The sequence below is a fragment of the Buceros rhinoceros genome, unplaced genomic scaffold, assembly GCF_000710305.1.
Source record: "Buceros rhinoceros silvestris isolate BGI_N320 unplaced genomic scaffold, ASM71030v1 scaffold32759, whole genome shotgun sequence".
Classification (NCBI taxonomy): Eukaryota; Metazoa; Chordata; class Aves; order Bucerotiformes; family Bucerotidae; genus Buceros; species Buceros rhinoceros.
Window position 1 is genome coordinate 40,546 of NW_010430342.1, and position 21,994 is coordinate 62,539.

At 36.1% G+C, this 21,994-nt stretch overlaps 1 protein-coding gene across 1 annotated transcript in view; it reads left to right on the plus strand.

Moving 5' to 3' along the window:
- The window catches only part of IGF1 (insulin-like growth factor 1 (somatomedin C)), a 45,983-nt gene extending 33,396 nt beyond the window's left edge, over positions 1-12,587 (plus strand). The window contains exons 3-4 of the mRNA XM_010143008.1: positions 5,426-5,607; positions 12,166-12,587. Of these exons, the coding sequence (XP_010141310.1) occupies positions 5,426-5,607; positions 12,166-12,225 (242 nt within the window). The 3' untranslated portion in view covers positions 12,226-12,587. The remainder of the gene's footprint in view (positions 1-5,425; positions 5,608-12,165) is intronic.
- Positions 12,588-21,994: the final 9,407 nt, after the last annotated feature.

Below are 21,994 nucleotides of genomic sequence, written 5' to 3' on the forward strand. Positions count from 1 at the left end.
GCTGATTGAACATTGACTCATAATTTTCCAAATATGGATTAGAAATTCCAGAGTGCCCTCAAGAAGTATTACCAATACACCATTAAACCATTTGTCTAAGATCACAAGGAGACGTAAAGTGATATCAACAATCTCTTATTTTGCATACGCATACATTTGTAATGCAAAAATAGACAAGAATACTGGCCTGATATACAGAACATAGTCAAAGAATGATGGATGTATGTCATTAAATGGCAGACTGGCTGGTACCTGTCATTATATTTAATTGTTAAAATGGAAATAGAATAGTTTTGTACCTCACCAGTAACATACATTTTGTGACTTAGGACAAATCACTTTCAATGGAATTCATTTAGTTCGAGTTTAGTTACCCAGAAGTTGTGTGTATCCTCTAAGACTAGATCAGGTAGCTTTATCTGTAGTCAATGAAATAATAAAGGCTCTTTCAGAGGACAAGAATTCATTTCAATTTAATCAAAACATTCAAAACAGGAATAAGTCACTCTCCAGATGTGCGTGCTTCTTAACTTACCTTAAACTAGATCCCTAATTTTCAGATAGTAAAGCTAGAAAAATGAATTTCAAAATCAGCATCCCTAGTCTTTATGCCACCATAAGGCAGATAGTCCATGCAACTAAAAACATATTCCAACCACCAGCTCCCAGTCTGGATCTAGCATACAGGATGCACTTGATCTGATACTGCATTGTAATATAACACCAGATACTCTCAACCTTGTTGTTCAGGACACAGAAAAGTTCTGTCTGACCGACTTAGTGCCTCACAGCACACTTACGTACATTGAGGTACTGTAAGCTATGAACTGGACACAGTGGTAAATGAGAAAAAAAGTTTCTTGTCACACTTCTCTGAAGGACCCTTCACAGAGGTACCCCAAAACTGCTATCAGTGCTTCAAAATTGTAGATTATATTACCCTGATGTTTTGATGGAAACATCCAGAGTTTCTTGGTACAAGATCATAGTACACTAATAGGTCAATAGCCTTTTACATTGCTTTAAAAGCTTCAGTTTACAGCTGAAGTTTGACTCTAGTAGTAGGTTAGGAATCAACTCGCTGTTTTACAGATTTATGATGTTTTTCTGAATTACAGTCTAAATGGCATTCTTGGGTTCTACTGGTGGGCTCAAAAAGACACTGTGTACAGCAAATACAGTTACATGAAAGCTCCAGGACTCATTACCCTAGCTGTTCCTAGAGTCTTCTAAACGGTAGATTAGCTTTGTGTTTGCCCTTGGCTATTTCTCATGTAATTCCTAACATTAATGCTACAACGGTAGATTGTAATTCTCCACAGAATGCCTAGATAGTCTGACAGTTGAAACTTCTATAGTCCACCTACACCAGTGATTCACATATAGAAACTGTCAGTAGAGCAGAACCAATGGCAGCACCAGTGAGATGTTTTGGAGGGAAGGGTAGGAACAAAGAAATCAAGCATAAATATGACACGCTGAATTACTCCACTGATTTTGCATTATTTACAGGGAAGTGCTGTTAGTACGGAAGCCAGCTGTTTAACTATCAGAGATCTCCACCTTGGCCTGCTTTCAGGGGACTTGAGAATAGTGTGACTAGACTGTGTATCTGCTTTTATCACATATTTGGTACAGTAGATTAAATGAGAGCCAAAAATTCTATTGAGTAAACTTTGACCTACACGATATCAAAAAAGAAAAGAGATATAATTTTCTATTTTATATGAATTTTTAGTGGTTTTGGCTGCTTAGATCTTTCAAAAACCTTGGGAGAAATTTTTTTAAAGAAAAAATAAAAACCCATTTGACTTCATAATACTAATGTGATCTTTTTATCAAGGATGAGCATTTAGTATGCCATGTAACACATGAAGACTTAGGTCTATAAATAAATGTCAGGTTTCATTGCTGACTACATCATTGATGAGTTAGTAATGCTAATCCAAACTCATTGCATGTACCATAGAGGTATAAGATATTATATCTTCCTTCATAAAGTTATTATTCTGCCAGAAAGAGAAACAACTCATAGGTGACTTTGGTCTGGTTACAGTAAAAATAATTTTGAAGTACACTGAGATTTTTACCTGAAAGATTCTGGGATTCAGTATTTGTATTAAGCATTTATGCAAATGATAGTGCAGAAGAAATGTGGCTACTAATTACTAAATGAGGCAGGCAATACTTCATGTGTTATCCAAGGTATTAATTTTATCGATTTTATAAATTGTGAAATTCAGACACTGAAAGGTGAATAAGTTCCATGTAATCACAGAAAAAGATAGAGGCTAGTTGAGAATAAAACTCAGAATTGACAACTTCCAAATAACAAGATAATTGTTTGACTGCTTGACTTATTGGGAAAACATCATTTACAAATAAATGAGTGATGTTATTAAAAGTTAGAGTACATGGCTTAAGTTCCTCTACTTTATGGACCATCAAGTAAAAATCAAACATGTTTCTGTTGAAATTACTGTGTTTAACAAAAAGTCATAGATTTTGTAGAGTAAATTATGCTAATAAACTCGTAGAATGCTGTATGTCTTGAGTAAAAAATAATTAAAGATAAAAAGCATGGGGCTGTATAATTGAGCTAAATTTAAAATACAAACAATGGTCTGGAAGTACAGGCTTAACACAGACAAATTGGAAAGAACTATTGATTGTTAAAGGAAATCAAAGAATTATTTATTTATTTTAATCACCAATTATTTAATCTTTGGCCTTAATCATGACAAAGCTAAATGTTAACCATATTATATGACAAAATTTTGAGACTTTGCAAACTTTACACTTCGTTTGAGTATTTCCTTTATAACCCCTTCATATAGCAAAAGATCCCATGAAAAAAAAATGCTGCTGTAAGTCATTAGACATTTATAGACTTGCTACTCATGGAAGGAAGATTTGTCCTATCAAGTTCTGGTTTTAGATCACCGAAGTTCCTGGCCAACAGATATCATCTTACTGATTCTAAACTTTGTCACCTAGAGGCAATTGTAGCTACCAAGCATTAATGTCACGAGAAGCTAACATTTGTTAGATTCTTAGAAACGCAAACTATTACTAATTCTGGAATCTTCCATTGGATCGATAGAATGTTTTTTAATAGGTAAATTCTTTTCTAGGCAGAAAGGTCATGATAAGACAGATGTAATACCCAATGAACTGTCCATCCTCACTTTTCCTATTAGCGGTAGCTGGGGAATCAACCAGACTTGTGCGTGATAGCTGCTCTGAAATACCATTTAAATGAAAATTCTTACACAGAATCTTTTAGAGCATGTTTGCTTATGAAAAATTAAAGGCTGAGAAAAGAAAGGTAAGCTTAACTAATGAACTGCTGGTACTTGCAGCTCAGCTGGATCTATTAGGAAGAGTTACGCCTGCATATCAAGAAACAGTATTTGCCTTTCTATGTTTTCAATAGGGGTAAGACAAAATGTGGAGCAGTTGAGGGTATCCTGCACAGTAAGGACATTCCACATGTTATTATTATGACTGCTAAATTTTGAAAGTATTAGGCTAAGACACCTTGATCACCAGACTTCAGAAAAATCTCCGGGGAAATGCTTGTACTTTATATTATAAAATTTACACTCAGTGAGTTAAAACAATCTAGAAAAACACCCAGAGCTATGTGTCTTAATGTTTATAACACTTTTCAGTGATACACAGAAAACGACATACACACAGAGACAAATCAAAATATTACTGTAATTACTCCTGGCTTGCTGTTCTGTTTAGTCTTATGAAACAAATAATTTAGCAGGCGGTGTACAACATAGAGGCCCTCAGTGGATTACAGTATACTGAAGTAAGCATTTATTTTCCTTTTTCTTTAATTTATAGCCCCTGGAAAAAAAAGATATCTAAAAACCTATTGTCTGGGATTACAAAGTTCATAGGGATACTTAGTTCTTAGCTGGCTGTATTGCTGGCTAAAACGCTAGACGTACTTTACCACTAGAGGTCTTTTCATTTACGAATGTACTAAGGCCTCAAGGGTTCTTCATCAGTGGTCATGTTTTAATCACGGAGAACTGCAAAATCCAGTGTTGTCTTCAAATTGCTAACTGTGGGACAAGAATATGGATATTAACCTAGAATTTGCTGTATAAGCACTGGAGTCAACAATTTTCCAAAGATAAACTGAATTTCAATTTTCTTTTCTTATCCTTTGTCTAGTTTGAGTAATTTCTTAAAATGTAAACTCCTGCCAATCTGCCAGACACTCTGAATAACAAGATATTTGGTTTCAGTGATAAAATCGAAGGGGGTAAAAAGCAAGAAAAATAATTGGTAGAATTGATTGAAAAGAGTTCTTTAATTTTTTGGCTCTTGGTGCAATTCTGTAAAAACATTTCGTCTTTCTTTTTATCTGAAACAGAATTCTATCAGAATTTAAATAATAGATGTAGTAAGGTAAGCAACTACTTATTTCCATTAACTTACTGTTCTTTCATTTCTAGTTAGTCATAACAGAGCAACTGCACATCCGATTGGGTTGCATACGAACAAGCCTGGGAAATAATGGATCTGTAATCTTTGCATAGTATAGCAGAGAAATCAACAGTTACTAAAGAAATCATAAATCACAGGGGGAGAAAAAGCGAAGAGAATAAGAGTTTTATGAGTGAAATATCACTCTTTACTGGAGCTGAGTGAAAAATGCAAGACATTTGCCAATCAAGATTTACAGATGTCCAGTCCAAACACAAAACACAGGAAGGACCATGGTATATCAGTCCCGTTTCCTATCTTGTCCAAAGCTCTAGAATATAAAATCTGTTTTTATCTGCTCCATCAAACATCTTCCTACTTTTTGCTGCCTTTCATCAGTAACTTTCTTACCTTATTTCCTGCTTCCCACTGGTTTTTTTTGAGCTTGCAGATCTCACAGTCTGTGCAGTGGCATACAGTATTTACTTCCCGTTTTAAACACTGATTTCACATAGTAGCTCAGTGTACCATTTTTTATTAACAAATACTTGCCTACAACAGAGGTATGATTCACGATCATTAAACACCAGCTACATCAGTTAAGTCAATAATCAGTTTTCATCCAAAAGACAAAGGGCAAATTTCCTTTACAAGGTTTCTAAATGCCAGATTTCAACTCCCTCTCTCTCCGCTTTCAATGCCAAGACAGTTCAAAAAAATCTTTTAATAATACTTTCCTAAGAAGATATAATTTTGCCTAAATGCTTAAATAGCAACCACCCATAGACAGAGATTGAAGCTGGCCTTTTCCAGGAATATCTTTTGAAGCTGTATCCGAGAACAGGGTCTTAGCATAGATACACGGGCAGCCTCTACAACTGTCATTGGTGATTTGGTTAAAATATTACAATTTAATATGATTGCTGCTTTGCATATTCTTTCTAACATAAAAACTTTCCATTTGTGTTTTGAATAGGTAAGCCTACAGGGTATGGATCCAGCAGTAGACGCTTACACCACAAGGGAATAGTGGATGAATGCTGCTTCCAGAGTTGTGACCTGAGGAGGCTGGAGATGTATTGTGCTCCAATAAAGCCACCTAAATCTGCACGCTCTGTACGTGCTCAGCGCCACACTGATATGCCAAAAGCACAAAAGGTAGGCCAGGCTGAAAAAAATGACCAACCAACCAAAAAAGCACCTGATTAAGGGAAGGAAAATTCTATCAAGGCTGGTAACATAGCCAACTACTGGTGTTCGGCCCACTAGGGACACTGAAATTTAGGGGAGTTTTAGAAAATAATATCTGTGGTAGGGAACAAGTCGGAAATGGTGCATTTTATCTCATCTGCTGGAACACTGAATAAAACATGGAATTGCTAAGCTAGTAGTTGTGAGGCTTTATCGTGCTACTGGGTAATAAATTACAAGTACTTACATCATCCAATCATAATTAGCACCTGAAAGTTCTTTTGAAAGAGAAACCAAACATGGGATGTTTAACAATTCATCTATCCAGAACCTCCTCACTCATCCTTCCTTGTCAGAAAGAGGTAGAGCGGGCAATTAAGAGGGAAAATATAGCTCTTCTGCTATTTACTTTACATGTAAATGAACTAATGTTTTGGTTTTTTACCCTCATTATTTTAGCCTTTTTATTTATTTATTTATCAGAACTAAATTGACTTGATAGTCACTGTAATCACTACCTACTTTATTTTAACTAATGTTTAATATGTATATTCTCCAAGCACTTCAAGTATTCACTGGTATTATTTGTACAGTTTCGGAGACCAGAGTATCCAGGGGTTTTTTCCAGTCATACTAAATATACCGTACATATATGTAAGGTAAATTGCACCTCTCCTTTACAGAGCCTTCATCAACCCCATCTTAGACTAGACTACCATTAAGCTCAGATCCAGCTTTCTTTCCTGTTTGAGTTCTGAACATCTGTTTTACATGTTATCTGTCATCTTTTTAAGCCTCTAGTGATATATTTTATTGCTGTTGACCCTGTCTGTCCTCACATACGTTGTCCCCACTCCTGCAGGTATCTGAAAATGTTTCCCATAAGAAACAGAACTGCATGCAAACCTAAGATTACAAAGGAAGTCAGAAAACCAGCACTGTATACTAATTTCCTTAATATCACCTTTATGAAAAGAACAATTGTAATCTTTCCAGCATCCATTTCTTTTCCATTAGTCAATCCATAGAACTGAATCTGTTCACGACTTCCTCAACAGTTTTCAGCCTTTTAAAGTAGTGACTCTATGATTCTTCCTGGGAAGTATCACTGTAGCTGTGAAAATCTCAAAAGGCATGTACAACAAGTGAAGTCCTCTTCAGGCAGAGCTCAACTACAGACAAGAAAATCCTGTGGTTTATTCTATCTGGGCACACATACATTTAAGGCTTGTGGGAAGAGAGAAAAACAGGCTTGGCCAGTAATCTGTGTGGTCCTTCCCATACTTGTTGCTAAGGTCATGAGTAAAACATTCTGTGACTTCAAGTAAAAGGAGAGAAGATACCTGCCAGTTCTCTGATGGATCTCCACACCACTTTCCTTGGAGGGCTAAGGAATTATGTCATTCTTTAGGCAGCTGTCCCCTTCCCAGTTTAAAACATAGGCAGGAAAACTTTTCTTACAAACAGGAAGGACCAGAAGAAAGGCCTTTCATCTTTCTGCAGCAGCAGGGGAGGTAGTGTTCAAGAGGGGATACTGAAAGAAGAAAAGAATTAGAGGGAGTATGTAGTAATTGAGAGAACACAGCCACAGAAGAAATTATTCAGGAAATTAAAAGGAGAAAAATCAAGAGGTGAAAAGGGCAGTAAAAGGACAAGGAGTAGAGGGAAAAAAGGGAGGGAATTAGATCAAAGAGGCTGAGAAGACCTTTACATTTGTCCTTGTTGAACCTCATAAGTTTCTTGTTAACCATTTCTTCCAGGCTATCCAGGTCTTCCTGCAGGGTGGCTCTCCCTTCAGCAGCGTCCATTTCCCCACTCAGTTTGGTATCATCAGCAAACTTCATCAGTGTACACTTGATCCCTTCATCTGGATCACTTATGAAGATATTAAACAGATGTTGGGCCCAATATCAATCCCTGGGGCACCCCACTTGTAAGTCACCAGTTTGAAATGGAGCTATTTACCATCACCCTCTGGGTGCATCCTGTCAGCCAGTTCCCCACCCACCATACAGACCACTTGCCTAGATTGTAAGGCATCAGTTTCTCTAGGAGAAGGTTGTGGGGCACCATATCAAAAGCCTTGGAGAAATCCAGGTGGACAATGTCCACCACTTGTCCAGCATCAGCCAAGCAGGTTACTTTGTCATGCATGATTTGCCCTTGGTGAATATGCACTGGCTTTTCCCAAACCCATGCTTTATTTGACTTGTGATAGCCCCCAGGAGGCTGCATTTCATAACTTTACATGAGATAGAAGATGGGTCTATAATTTCCTGGATCCTTCTTTAAGCCCTTGTTGTATATGCGGGTGATATTAGCCTTCTTCCAGTCTTCTGGGTCATCTCCCAGTCTCTGTGACTTCTCAAAGATTATGCAGTGGCCTTGCAATGTCAGCCAGCTCTCTTAACTCACTTGGGTGGATAACATCTGGGCCATTCGATTTGTAGGGGTCGAGCGCCTGTAATAGTTCACATACCAACTCTTCCATCACTGACAGTGGGTCTGTGTTTGCACCAACCTGGATTTTTGTTGCCAAGTCCTGGGGCCCAAGAGGGCTGGTGGAGGCAGAAGTAAAGGAAGTGTTGAGAACCTCTGCCTTTTCAATGTTGTTTGTGACTAAATCACCTCTCCTGTTTAATAGTGGGCCAATATATTCCTTCTGTTTCTGCTTGTTGTTTACATACCTAAAGAACCCTTTCTTGTGGTTTTTGACACCTCTGGCCAATTTTAATTTGAGCTGAGCTTTTGTTTTTCTTACTATATCCCTACACACTCTGGCTATGCCCTTGTAATTCTTACTGGGTATTTGCCTGCTTTTCTGTCTCTGGTATGCTTCTGTAATGGTTTTGAGCAGACTCAGAAGCTCGCGATTAAGCCAACGGTTCTCCTACTCCATCTACTTCCCTTACCTTTAACGAGGATGAATGGTTTTTGTGTTTCCAAGAGAGCATTCTTGAAAAACTCCCATCATTCTCTAGCTCCTTTATCCTCCATGGAAGCTTCCCACGGAATCCTTCCCAACTGAGCTCTGAAAGAGCTGAATTTTGCTCTTCTAAAATCTAAAATCTGAACTCTTTGTCTTAGTATGAAACTTTAGCGTGCTCATCAGGATCCCGAACTCCACAGTGTTGTGACTGCTCAGCCTATCACTAATCACTGCTCAGGCTATCACTAATCAAGATATCACAAAGCAGGTTTTCTTGGTTGCGTAACAAGTCTAGCAGTGCCTTCTTAGATTTTATCTGATCTTCAAAATTCAGCTAAATACTAAGTGGGACTAAGAGAGAGAGGGAAAAGATGTTAATACTTCTAGTTTAAGAAAAATGCCATTAGGAGAACAGAAAAAGTATTGCATTATTTCTCATTATCTTTCTGAGATTGGCAGATTCTTTCATAATCAGCTCACTGTCACTCACAGATACACTTACAGGCCAAAATATCCACAATGACACCAATCCTAATTCCTATTACAGCCATGACATTTTACCAAGCCAATGAGGGAATTCTTAGGTGTAGCAGATAGGAGAATTTGGCCTCTTCGCTTCAGAAAATTATTTTCTCCCACCGCTTATTTTACACCCTTGTCATTATGTTACTGATCACACCGCCCACAGAACTTAGAAACTTTCAGAGACCCCAGAGAATTCATAGTTAAGATACCATGCCAGTTACTACAAACATTAGACTTTCCATTTATTACCAGTAAAGTAGGAGACCTTCTAATGCCAATATGAGGTTTGAATGTCCATCCTAATAGGATGAGAATGCTTCCCAACAACTTTCCATCTCAGTTAAATGACCTTTACTAAGACAGAGGTAGTTGTTATCCTTATATTAATGCTGCCTTGTCTTCAAAGATCCATGCTTAAGGTTACAAGTCTGCGCTTCTCTATTTATGAACAGACTTATGCAAAGTTAACATTTTGCACCTGTCATCTTAAAATGTTTATTTTCTTTGAATGGGTGTGAATATCAGCTTGGAAGATCTGATAATGAAACCAGCATCACAGATAGCATTTTTTTTTTTCTGATTACCTTTTTTTTTCAAAGACTTCAGAAATAAAAAAAGCTTTTCTTTGAACCTGTAATATAAGTGTGGGTCTGAGAAACTGATTCAGGCATTCACATTTTTTTTCACCCAATGGTCTCAACATTGTGTGCTTGAAAATATGTGTTATGCTGGTCAAAGCATTTTCTGGTATGCATGTTACTGCCACCACCACTAGCATCATGTTTTTGTAGTTATTCATCAAAACACTGATTCCAGAGGAGAAACTCAATTTCAAAGCTAGCCTGTGTATTATGACAGCTCTTTTTCCATCTACAAATCAGTATTGAAAGTTATAGCCAAAACTCTGCTCTGTCTTAGTATTTGCTTTATTGGAAGGATAAAGCCATTTCAAGTCAGACAACAACAGTAGTGGGGAGAAAACTTTGAAAGCCTTTGCAACGTGAAACAGCGGTTGTTTCACAATAAGGCCTGCACTGTCCATTTTCTAGATCACAAGTGTGAAGTCTTAAGAATGTATGACTTTTTTTTTTTGCACATAAAATGTAGCATATAGCTTTTCTGGTACGCTGGTAAAGTCTCTTCCAAGAGACTTAGGGGCATCATGAGGATGTTTTCATTTGTTGCCATGAGGGAAAAAACAGGGCAGATGAGTCAAGGAATTGCTATTTTCTTAGTTCATCGTTACCAATGAGCATTCATAGCATAAGGCAGGGTCCTTAACAGTGACAGACTCCTGCAAAGTGCTGCAATGATTATTTTGTTGAAAATCGGTGAAAATTGAAGGGTTCATACAGAACGAGTGCCTCGAGGTGAAAATTAAGGTACAACTTAGAGAAAACTAAAGACAGAAGAGGTAATTTTTGAAAAGCTGGAAGAGAAACAGGAAATGAAACAGCAAAAAATATTTTACTTTACGGATAAACAGAATTCTGTTGACAATTCTGTTTCTGTATTCAATCCACACTAAGAAAGCTTTTCTATAGTGATATTAGAAAAATTTGATGAAGTCAAGCCAGTATCCTACTGAAAAGATCGCTGGAATAGTGACATGATGATTCATTTCCTCTTCCTCATGTAGTATTGCATTCAGACTAAGGAAGTCTATAATGGCCGATGTCTAACAAAGATATTTCTTCTTTAGGAATATTCTGCTATTAACAAATTTGGCTTGTCAGTGATGCTAGATCTTGGTTTGGATCAATGTTCGTTCTTAGTGGTGGCATAATTAATCTAACAATTACCTGTACTGTGGGGTTATATATATATATATATATTCAACTCATATCCATATGAAAGGGTAGAATCCAATGTAAAACAAATGAAAATTAATAAGCCCTATGTAAGATCAACTTTTGTGATCCTTTGGTAGTTTCTGATTTATTTTATGTTTAATAAATACTGGAGGTAAATAGAAACGTTATATATAGAACGGTATTTTATATAAGAAATAATTAAAAAAAAAAAACCAAACTACAAAACTGCTGTAAAGCATCAAACCACCTTCCATTTTCTTTCTGTCCATCAAAAAAAGTAAGCAAAAATTTCATTACTTTTTAAATTTTAGAGATTAGATTTTCTGGGTTTTTAGGGCTTAACTAGCAGATGATGCAGTGGTAGAGCTGCAAATACATACCGCACCTTTCCCAGGGAGATTTTTTTGGTTTTGACTCTTCTTAGGACAACAAGCATGATTTCAGTTACCTAAGAATTTTACTTCTGGTGAGGATTACAAATACAGAGAGTCACTTAACATTTCTACCTCTAGTCTGGTACAGAATGCGCAAAGATTTGGGCCCAGCTAATATTTACCAGCGTGGCAAACAGGGAAGTCAAACTGTCCTATATATGCCACACCCATCACTGCTGCTGGAAACTGGCCTGTGCACAGAACAATTGTGAACTTAGGGCATTATTCGTTCCAAAGCCCTCTTGATTTGCCTGGCACATTACCCTGTCTCTTTTTGAAAATACAAATTATTTGGCTGCAGCTCCTGATGTGAACCTCCACTTTTTATCTCACTAAAAGGTTTATACAAAGAAAACCTTACTTATCTACTGTGCCATTTATGCAAACCGTAGGTAACAGAGCCCCAGTCAGCAATTCTGAAAACCTCTGACCACTGGGTACCAAAGCCCAGGAGGCTACATAAATCCCTCAGCTACAACTCTGAAGTTCCCTGGCCCTCATACATCCTGCTTTTGCAAATGTCCTTGTTCTGAGAGAAAATCTTTGGTACCTACTGTATGTCTAAGCCTATCCAGGTTCCAGTATGCAGATGTTTCCTCTGCCAAGATCAACAATGACAGCAGAGCGTGTGTGCATAGGAGAACAGGGAATTCAGTGTACAGAAGTTTTGTATAGAGAAGCTCTCTGTGAAGTGGCAGAAAGGCTCTAACAATTTCAGCATTCAGGATAACTGTTTTCCCATTAATGTAAGTTTTGTGATCATACAGTGTATTAAAACCTATCTATCTCTCTGGAATAATTATTTTTTTTTCTACACCTTCAGGAAGTGCATTTGAAGAATACAAGTAGAGGGAACACAGGAAACAGAAACTACAGAATGTAAGAATGTGATATCCACAAGAATGAAGAATGAATGTTCCATCTGCAGGATACTTCGCTGTAAATAAATTGTTTGTTAAACATTGGAAGACTTAAACAAACCCCTATGGTTTAATAAGCTTGATGCAATCTCAACCAATGGGCATTCTCCCAGTGAACAATGCAGCTAAACATTCCAATATTAAGTCTTTAGAGAACAGAATATTTTAAGCAGCCCAGAGCTAAAAAATTCTGTGGTTGATATATTACTGTTTGTTAACCTGTTTTAAATGTCCTGCACAAAATTTCTTAAAGTCCTGTGCCCCTCAAAAGCCTACAAATTTATGGGCCTTTGATGGATCCAATTGCACTAAATTAACCCATGAACACTGGCTGCTGGAGTCATTCATCAGCCTTGTCTAAGTGGTGGTATTTTTATTTGCACTTCTATACAAGCAACAGGCTGTTTGTTTTACAGTGTCTGATAACATTGTTTGTCTACCCCTTCATATTTGCACAGTTTGACATTCCCAGTAACAGCAGCAGTAAGGTAACATATGGAGTTTTAAACATCCATTAAATCCATCTGTGGCATTTTGACAGAATATGGGTTATAGATACATTTGTTTTAAGACAGTTTTATATTTTTCCTTCTCTTGCAAAGATGCAGTTTATTGCAATTTGTGAGACAAAAGATTTTTAAAAGCAGTTAAAGCATACATAGGCTCTCAAACCATTAATGATTCTTCCAGGTAATTATTTTGCAACAGTATAGGTAACTTCTTTCTTCCTCCATATAATGCAGTATGTAAAATTTAGCATATCAATAATACACATATATCAAACAGTATGTAAAAATCTCTGTTTTATAGTACAACGGTGCTATTTTATAGTTTGTTACGTGAAAGGGTCTGGCCAAAATGGTAATAGGTAAAAGCAAATATGGAATGATCAAGCCAAAGATTAAATAACAAAATAGTTTTTTAAATATTTAGTTTAAATGAACTAAAATGGCTTTAGATTCCAACATGTAAATAACTTTCCCACCTTCAAAAGTAAATTCAGATATTTGTTTCCTTTCTAGGTGTTTGAATGGTGGTATTTTCACTTACAGTTATGTGGAACACAGACTCATAGATGCCTAGGCCCAGAGAAGACAATTTGAAAAACAGCCCTCAAATGACTTCAAAGGGTAGCCCATCAGGGTCTAGGTCTTTCTGAAATATAACCATTTTATTCAAATGTGTCAGAGGATTACTCAAGTTCTTTGCCATTTTAATTCTTCCCACAATCAAATGTGACTAAATTGACTGTTAATTAGGCTGCTGCATCTCTGTAAATCAGAAAAACCAATCTAATCACCAAATTTGAGTGTAGAAAGTGTCCTTAAGAGATGAACCATAACATCCTTCAAACTGCTACTTACAGTGGCCTTTCATGCACTCTTATGGGAGACAAATATTTCCAGATAACCTCTGCCATGTAACCTTGATAGGTACTGCACTGATTCTCCCTTGAATAACACCGTGTCCTATGCTCCATTTCTATAAATGAACTCAGTGATAGATTGGCCATGCAGTGAAGGGGGATAGATAGTCAACAGTGTCCCAAGGTGAGCAGTAAACTTCTCTGTGAGAGAAGGGTAGAGGAAGCAGGGTAGAATGCACTGTTCCACCCCATCCAGAATGGCAATGAGGTTCCACCTGACTTCTTCCCATCACCCTGCACATGGTAAGCTCAGACTAGGGACAAAGCATCCCTTGGTCAGCCCCAGAGATGGCAGGGAGAATTGATGAAGGGAGTAATTTGGGAGATTTGATCTGTAAAGGAAGTATCTCTTTATAAAGGCTCAAACCTGCCTTACTTTCTACTACATCCATGGGAGTAGATGACTGAGCTATTGATTAAAACACAAAGGAACAATCTCAGCAGACTGCATATTGTACAGCTCCTCAACAGTTTCTTGTGAAACAGACAGGAAAGGTACATCAATAAATTATTATAGTTCCTTTTTTATTCCCATAGAATATTTGGGGTTTGTATTTTCCCCCCAAAAAAGAAAAGTGCAATGTATTCTTATGCAATTCTCTAAAGTCTCTGCTTTCTGTAAGATGCATGTTTATATGCACAATAGGTTGCCATTGCAATGTAAAAGCAGAACAGTACATGAATAAAAAGAATATGTCACAGCTGTCACTGACTGAGACAGTTATGTTGAAAAAGGAAGAAAGTACAGAGAAACACTTGGGGAAATTAACCTTAATTATTTACCAACAATACCAATGGAAAGGGATGTTCAATGGCTGTTAAGAATTCTGAAATGTATTCTAAGAATAAGCCATTATTTTGATGTCGCAGACGTAATACATACTTCCCTTTTGTGTCCCGTGATTCTTTCTGTGCCCTACCTCCTCTGAAGTTCTAACGGGAGAAGGAAGGAAAGGTGTGAGTACAAAAAGCAACTTGTAGATCTCAGTGGTGGCAAGTTTCTTTGTAGATAACATTTTACTGATGCACTGTTAACATAACTGAATAATCACATATCATTGTGCTATTTAATTCCCGTGAATTAATTCAAATTTTGGTCTTATCTTGGGATTCATACACTCACATTCATGCCACCACATTTCTCCCGTTGAGAAATCACAATTAGAAAATGTCACTCATTGAGACAGTATCTAACATCAGAACTTGATAACTGTCTAAACAAATTAGAACAATTCTTGAAAGAAACTACAATAAATAATGAATAGCTACAGACATCAAAGGCATCATTTTGCTTTACTAGAGAATAAATGGTATCACGAAAGGAGTGTAGCTCAACCATCAAAAAGGTGAGAAATGCATGGGATTGCAGAAGGGAGAATTGGATGGGAAATGCATACTTGCATAAGAAATCTCCAGTCATATGGCAGGGAGAACATGATATACCAGTCAGAGTGAAAGATAAAGGGCTGCATTAGTTTAACAACCTTAATAAATCTGGTACTTACAGAAGTTGAAGGGTGAGCCAAAACATCTCTCTCCCAAAAATACAAAGTACTCTGACTTGAAAAACTTCTGATTAGAGAAATTGAAGGGATCAGCTAGATTTTCAAAAGCACTCCAGATATATAGGAACAGGGCTCCCACTGAATGCCACTGATTCTCAGAAATCACTTAAGAGGTGAAGAAAATCTCACTCCCCATCCTTCCATGTCATGTAAATGACATGACAGAAGTCACAGATATTTGCATTCTAGAGTAGACATTAAACTCCTATTAGTATACAGAAAGTCACTGAAGTTCAGAAGTAAAAAAGTAAATTAAGCCTCATTATTTTCAGTTAGTTCAAAAAGGACTGCAGAATCTAAACCCACTGAAGTTAACATATCTCTTTCATCAAGGAGCAAAATTTGAGCTTCATCTCCATAGCAACCATCATTAATCATTAAGACTTTAAATGGAAAATGAATGAATTCTATATTCTGCTCAAAATATACTTACAAACCTAAACTTTTGTATGATCCTTATTTGTACCATTTAGTCGAGAGATAAAAGAAAATCAAATAACGGGACATTGCATTGAGGCCCTGAACATACATCCAAGTAGACACCCTTAGCCCAAGGCAGATTACAGTGTCAATTCTTTTTTTATGATCAATGAGTAAATTAGTGGTAGGCTTTCTTTACGGAATTGAATTCCGTACACAACTTGTAGCTATGTTCAGTTGCCCCATGAGCTGGTTGTTGACTTAGTATCGGGGGTTAAATTTGATTGATAAAGACTCTAGGCCAAGCACTGTGTCTTCTGAGGTCTCCATTTTAACCAACAAGTGCACAATAACACAACTTCAGAAAAGCACATGCATATTTGCTTTACCTGTTACTGATTTGGTCAACAATGCCAAAGTGGTGCTATTGTTTTGTTTAAGAAAGTAAAGTACTTGACTAAAATATAAAAGAAAGCGTAAATATTTTTTTAATGTATGAAAATGACAATTATATAGGTATGGTTATTAAAATAGAAATACAACTAGCCATAACTTTTCAACTTTTTGTCACTGAGTAACAGCAAAAAAATCTTAAATTGATGGAGATGGGGCAGCAATAAGAGTCAAAATGCCACAAAAATTTGAAGACTTGAAATGCAATCTGAATCTTTACTTCAAGTCAGAAATACAGGTGAAGAAAAGCATTTGAAGTCAGGGAACAATGGATATGACTGAAAGCTTGTTCAGACAATTGCAAGTCCTATATCGTATCAAAGATATTTAAGCCACACTCTAGCTTGAAATCAGTGTAGAGTTTGAGTTAAAGTCAGTGGCATGATATAATCAAGATTTTCATTGAGCACGGGTTTTTATTTTTACCTGATTACCTTCTCGCTCATGGCAAGCCCCGCAAAAGTCAATGTCTGTTACCAAAAAAGAAAAAAAAGGCACAAAAAATGCATCTGATTTTAACAAGGAGTGAAAAACTAAATACTCCTAACACGAAACTGATGCTATTTTTGATTTTCACCAGTTTCAAATTGTGAGAAAAAGTTGAAATATATGGCTAACAATCTGTGAAATTTTTTTTTTAACTTTATATGGTCACTATGAACATCCTAATGTGCAAAATTTCACATTTCATTGTTTTGCTTTGAAATGATGATAAGTTAAGCCCAAATAGAGATTCTTGGAACCTATAGACTAGATAGAATACTGATGTTCTGATGTAGGTATAATCAATATATTTAAAATGTTTTATTTTTAGTCTGAAAAGGAATAGTAATAATTTATTTGGGGACTCAACCTATACTGGTCCCTCTTTTAAGGATACTGTGCAGTGCAAAGAAGTCTTTCAAATGCTAAACGTCTATTCAGAGGCAACATTTATTCCTCCCTCCCCCTTCCTCCACCTAGTTAAAACACTATCGCAACATAATTTTATTGTTTGTCTGTTTGTTTGTTTGGGGGGGTTTGTTTTGTTTTGATTCACTTTTTGTTTTTATTTGGGGCGAGGAGTAAGGAGGAGAAGATCAGACTTTCAAGTGATTAAGATTTTTTCCTCTTGGGTAGAATCCACAAAAAATAAAGAATTTGCCTTGATGAGATTACTAATTATCCAATTCATGTGTGGAAGTAGCATTAAGTAAAGCAAGTAGATTAAAGTTGTCTTTAAAGAAGGAAAAAAGTTATTAACACAAAGTGTTTACTCATTCGAATTCTACACAACACATTTGGCTTCTTGCAGCATTGGAATATTCTGCTGGACTGTACCTGTCTGAACACACAGTATCTGATGTATATAAATCTTTGATTTTTTTACATGAAGAGTTTTATGGGAATATCTGAAACTTGATTACATATAGTACAGTATAGAGATACCAGTCTATCAGAGACCAAAACAAGAAGGACCTCCCTGATGCTTACATTAGGAAATCTTATAGTAGTTGCATAAAGGGTGTGTGTATGTATATATATACATATATATATACAGACATATGTATGTGTATATATATAATGTTATAGTATGTGTATGTGTATGTGCATGCGTGTGTGCACATGTGTATTATACTTTTCTTTTTACTTTGAAGTAAAATTTGACCTTGTTTTTTTACGAATTATTTCTCCTGGATTATATTCAATAATCCAATTGGAATCTAATTTAAGAACATTGTATACTATGGGTGTCACAAGTTAGATCCTATCTGTGGTTTTCACACCTAAACAAATGACTTGATTTTTAAACCATAAGAAATTTCTTTGCTGTCATCAGGCAAATCTATATAATCTGTTTAAGTATGGACGTAAAATACTAACTCTGAGGACCTTATTATGAAAACATTGATTTAAAAAATTTCTTTTATTTAATTCTTCTACAGATAACCTTTGTTAAGTGAGATTTTTTAAGCATCCCTTCAAAGTAAGAATAATGGGTAATATAAACAGAAGAATGAAAATTTCTGATATTTGATAATATCACCTCAATTATTCATTTGTCAATTAGATGTTTTTGTAAGAGTGATTCATTCCTCTCTATTGTACCCTTAACTATTTCAGAATCGGAAAAGACTTAGCACAGTAATTTCCTATACCACAAATTATTTATAATAACTTTTTATTTCTCTGTATTCTTCAGAAACTTTTTATTTTGCCAGCCTGGATCATAAAAATCATAAAAAAACATCAATATGATACTTCTGCTGCTAAACATTCTTGTCTAAAAATTTTTAACATACATACACCCACTTACAATATTTACATATTCGCACTTGATTGAAGTTCTTAAGAAACAACACAAATATAGTTGGGAGATACTTTTTTTTTTTCACATTTTAAAGGTATGAACCATTTTATAACTAAATCAAAGACACATCGTCTTACTGCATTTTACATTTGTTAGTATCATCTCATTCCACGAAAGCAACAACAAAATACCTGCAGAACAAAAAGGACTCCACCCACACCAGTAGGATCATCTTTAGTTTACTCTTGTTAAAGAAAAAGGTTTAACCAGGTAACTATATTTACACCTGATGCAAAGAAATGCATATTTTTTGTAGTGAAATATTTAACTTTGTGAATTTTAAAACCAAACTAATGTTCCACTCTTCCTAGCTTACTGGCATTAACCTGGTATGAAAAAGCCCACTTTAACAGCCATCAAAGACAAAGGATGCAAGACCAAAGGACTGAAGCGTTACGAATGGAAGAGGTGCAATGTCCTTATTTTGCACACAGTGATGCATTCTATCGTTTTTTGTCTTAGATTAGAATTTCACATAAAATTTACATAAATACTGCATAAGAACTATAATACTCTTCATTATTTTCACTTAGAAACAAGTTTGACTATAATAAAGAACATGCAAGTTACATTGCATGATACATTATATAAATAATATCTTTTTATTTCTAAGGAATTGGTTCAACTGAATTCTATAGAAATCCTGTGCAAGATGAAAAAACAATTGTTAAAAGTGTATAATGATAATAGTTGCCTGATTAAGTCTAATCAAACATGAGTCATAAAATACTCCACTGAAAGCGTATTGGTACCACATAACACTCTGAACAGCTTCACCTGTGGTCTAATTCTTCATGTTGCTTTTATCCGAATGTGATGGTTCCATTTTATAGTTTCTTAATCCTTGGAGTCTTTGAGTTGAATATTAAACATGTTTATCAAGCCCCAGGATTTTAGGAAACAAAGTAGAAGCAGCAGCATCACCTGCTGCTGATAATCAAATCATATATGAGCTTTCTCTTCTCCCAAATTACCTGCAAAGCCACCCAGAAGCGCTAAATGAAGAGGTTGATAGCACTTGCTTTTTGGGAGGACAGCCCTCCCAATAGGAATATTAACTGTCCTCCCTTCCTTTACTGTTGGACTTCGGTTCGTATCCTGACTAAAACTGGGGTTTCCATAATGCAAGCATGAATGTGGATACATCGTCTTCTGGTTTCACTACTGAATTATGCTACTATTAACATTTCAAGTCATTATAACCAAACAGTGACAAGTGTTAAATGTTCATTCACAAAGAAACCATTTAAACTCTCTATTAAAGTTCTAACTGGATTTATTCTTTCCTTTTTATTTTCTTGTGCTTACTCATAATACAATGTCACTACTTGATGACAAATAATATTTCATACTGTGTATGTAACATCATTGTGTTGCAGAAACCCCCAAATACCTCAACAATGTCTTTGTTGCGCTCTTCTCCCCATTTAGCACTTATAAGCTTTTCTAGTAACAACAAATAAATCAAAAAACAGAGCTCTTAATATGTACAAATATTAAAAAAAAACAAGAATTTTTGCTAGTTTGCAGTTCATGTAATGCCATCTGAACCGTTCTCTTCCACACTCTCTACAAGCTGTCTAGAACAGTAAACTTTGCTCCATAAATAATAGTGTATTCATGCTTTTAAAGGCTCTTATATGCATTTATGGTAGGTAAAGGTTGGAAGAGGTAGTTGACTGATTTTCACTTTTATCTACTTTGATTTCAGTAAAGGGCTTTGTCACTGTATACATAAAGCCTAATGCACCCTTTGGTTTGTAGAATGTACTGAAATGTTTGCAACCCTCTTGGTATCAGGTCCAAAATGTGAAGCATTACTGTTAAGAGGGTATCTTTCTAATGTATTTGTATGTATAGTTTACACCTCTGTGAGGTCTAATAAAGGATTATGGTTAATAAAAAATGTGTTGAAAATTCCTCATCCACACAGATTTTGCAGTAATTTGCATTCTCCTTTGTCTTCCTTGGCATATACATTTAAATTCTCCAAATTCACTAAAATCAGGACATACTTTAACAAGATGAGCAATCTTCACTCCTAAAAGGGGACTGACATAGAAAGGTAACTAGTGGCTCAAGAGCCTTGATAAAATGAAGCATCAGCAGAAGAAATTATGGATATAATATATAGATAGATATGATTAATAGTAATGAACAACCAGGAACAAACTGTATTCACCCATAGATGAAGACAGCTGAACTCTGGTATATAGCCACCAACTGGAGAAGTTGATGGTAGCTTAATGTATACTGACTCTTCCAAGGGACATTTAAGGAACTACAAACTACTATGCCTTGTATGTCAATCACTTAAATTGCTCTTGAGAACAGAATCTGTGGGTATGCAATAAATATCATAAAATAAATATTATATGATAAATATGGTTTCTTTCAGGAAAAGGAAGATGGCTGTTGTAAAGTTAAGCCTCATAAATCTGTTGGCAGTTCTTTGGAAGAAAGGTCAAGCAGGTAGTCAAGGGAGGTGATCAGGGCAATCTTGGGTTTCCAAAATTCTTGTAAATTAGGTCCCTGATCCAAAGTTCTTAAAAACCCTAAACTGACATTAAATGAGAGTGAAGTCCTTCATATGTGCAAATCACTGATTAAAAAGCAGAAAAAATAAATCAGGAAAAATAGCCAGTCTATAGTGGAGTGACACTATATGTGAAATTCTGGTGTGATCTGTTCTAGCTGTTCAACTTTTTCCTAAATGAGCTGGAGAAGGGGTGAACAGTAAGAACACGAAGTTGTGTTCAGGCAATCAGGTCAATCAGGCATGATTATGCCTTGGTAAATCTATGCTGAGTGTTCCCAGTTGCTGTCTTGTTTTTCACATGCTTGGAAATAGTTCCCAGGAAGAATTTTTTTTCTTAAACTGTCCAGGCACTGAGACCAGCTTGTATCCTTAGAGATCTTGGTGCCTTCGGATAGGTGAAATGTTTGCATTTTTTCATGCACAAAACTCCCACAGTTGTCATAACCTTTTTAACATGACCAAGAGCAGCCTCACAACCACACCACATAGCTCCCTCATCACCCTTATATGTATCCTGCGTGGTCCCAAGAGCTGGTGTATCTCCATTCAGCTTAAGTGCTCCACAATTCCACCTTCTTCTGTTGTGGACAACGCTACGCTCTGTCAGTGAACTTATGGTTCTGGGGGGGCTGAAGACAGCCCTACCACTGCAAATGCAAATAGACACAAAAAAAGGCCTCTGACCCAGGAAGTCCATAAACCGTAAATCAAAGGTGGGTAGGAAAGTTTCACTACATGTTGCTTCGTTCTAGCATTTTTCCCTAGATACTGATTTTGGCTACAGTGCAAAACTGTTTCCTGGACAGATTTCCCCATGTCATCTTTACTCTAACTTCTTGTATTTTTATCCTACTGGCATAGTCGCCATTCTAGACTTTAACTGCACAATCCCTAAAGTAATATCCTTCACACAAAATTTTCTATATTTAAATAATCACAGCCAATAATTTTTAAACCCTCACTGTCTTATCGTAATATA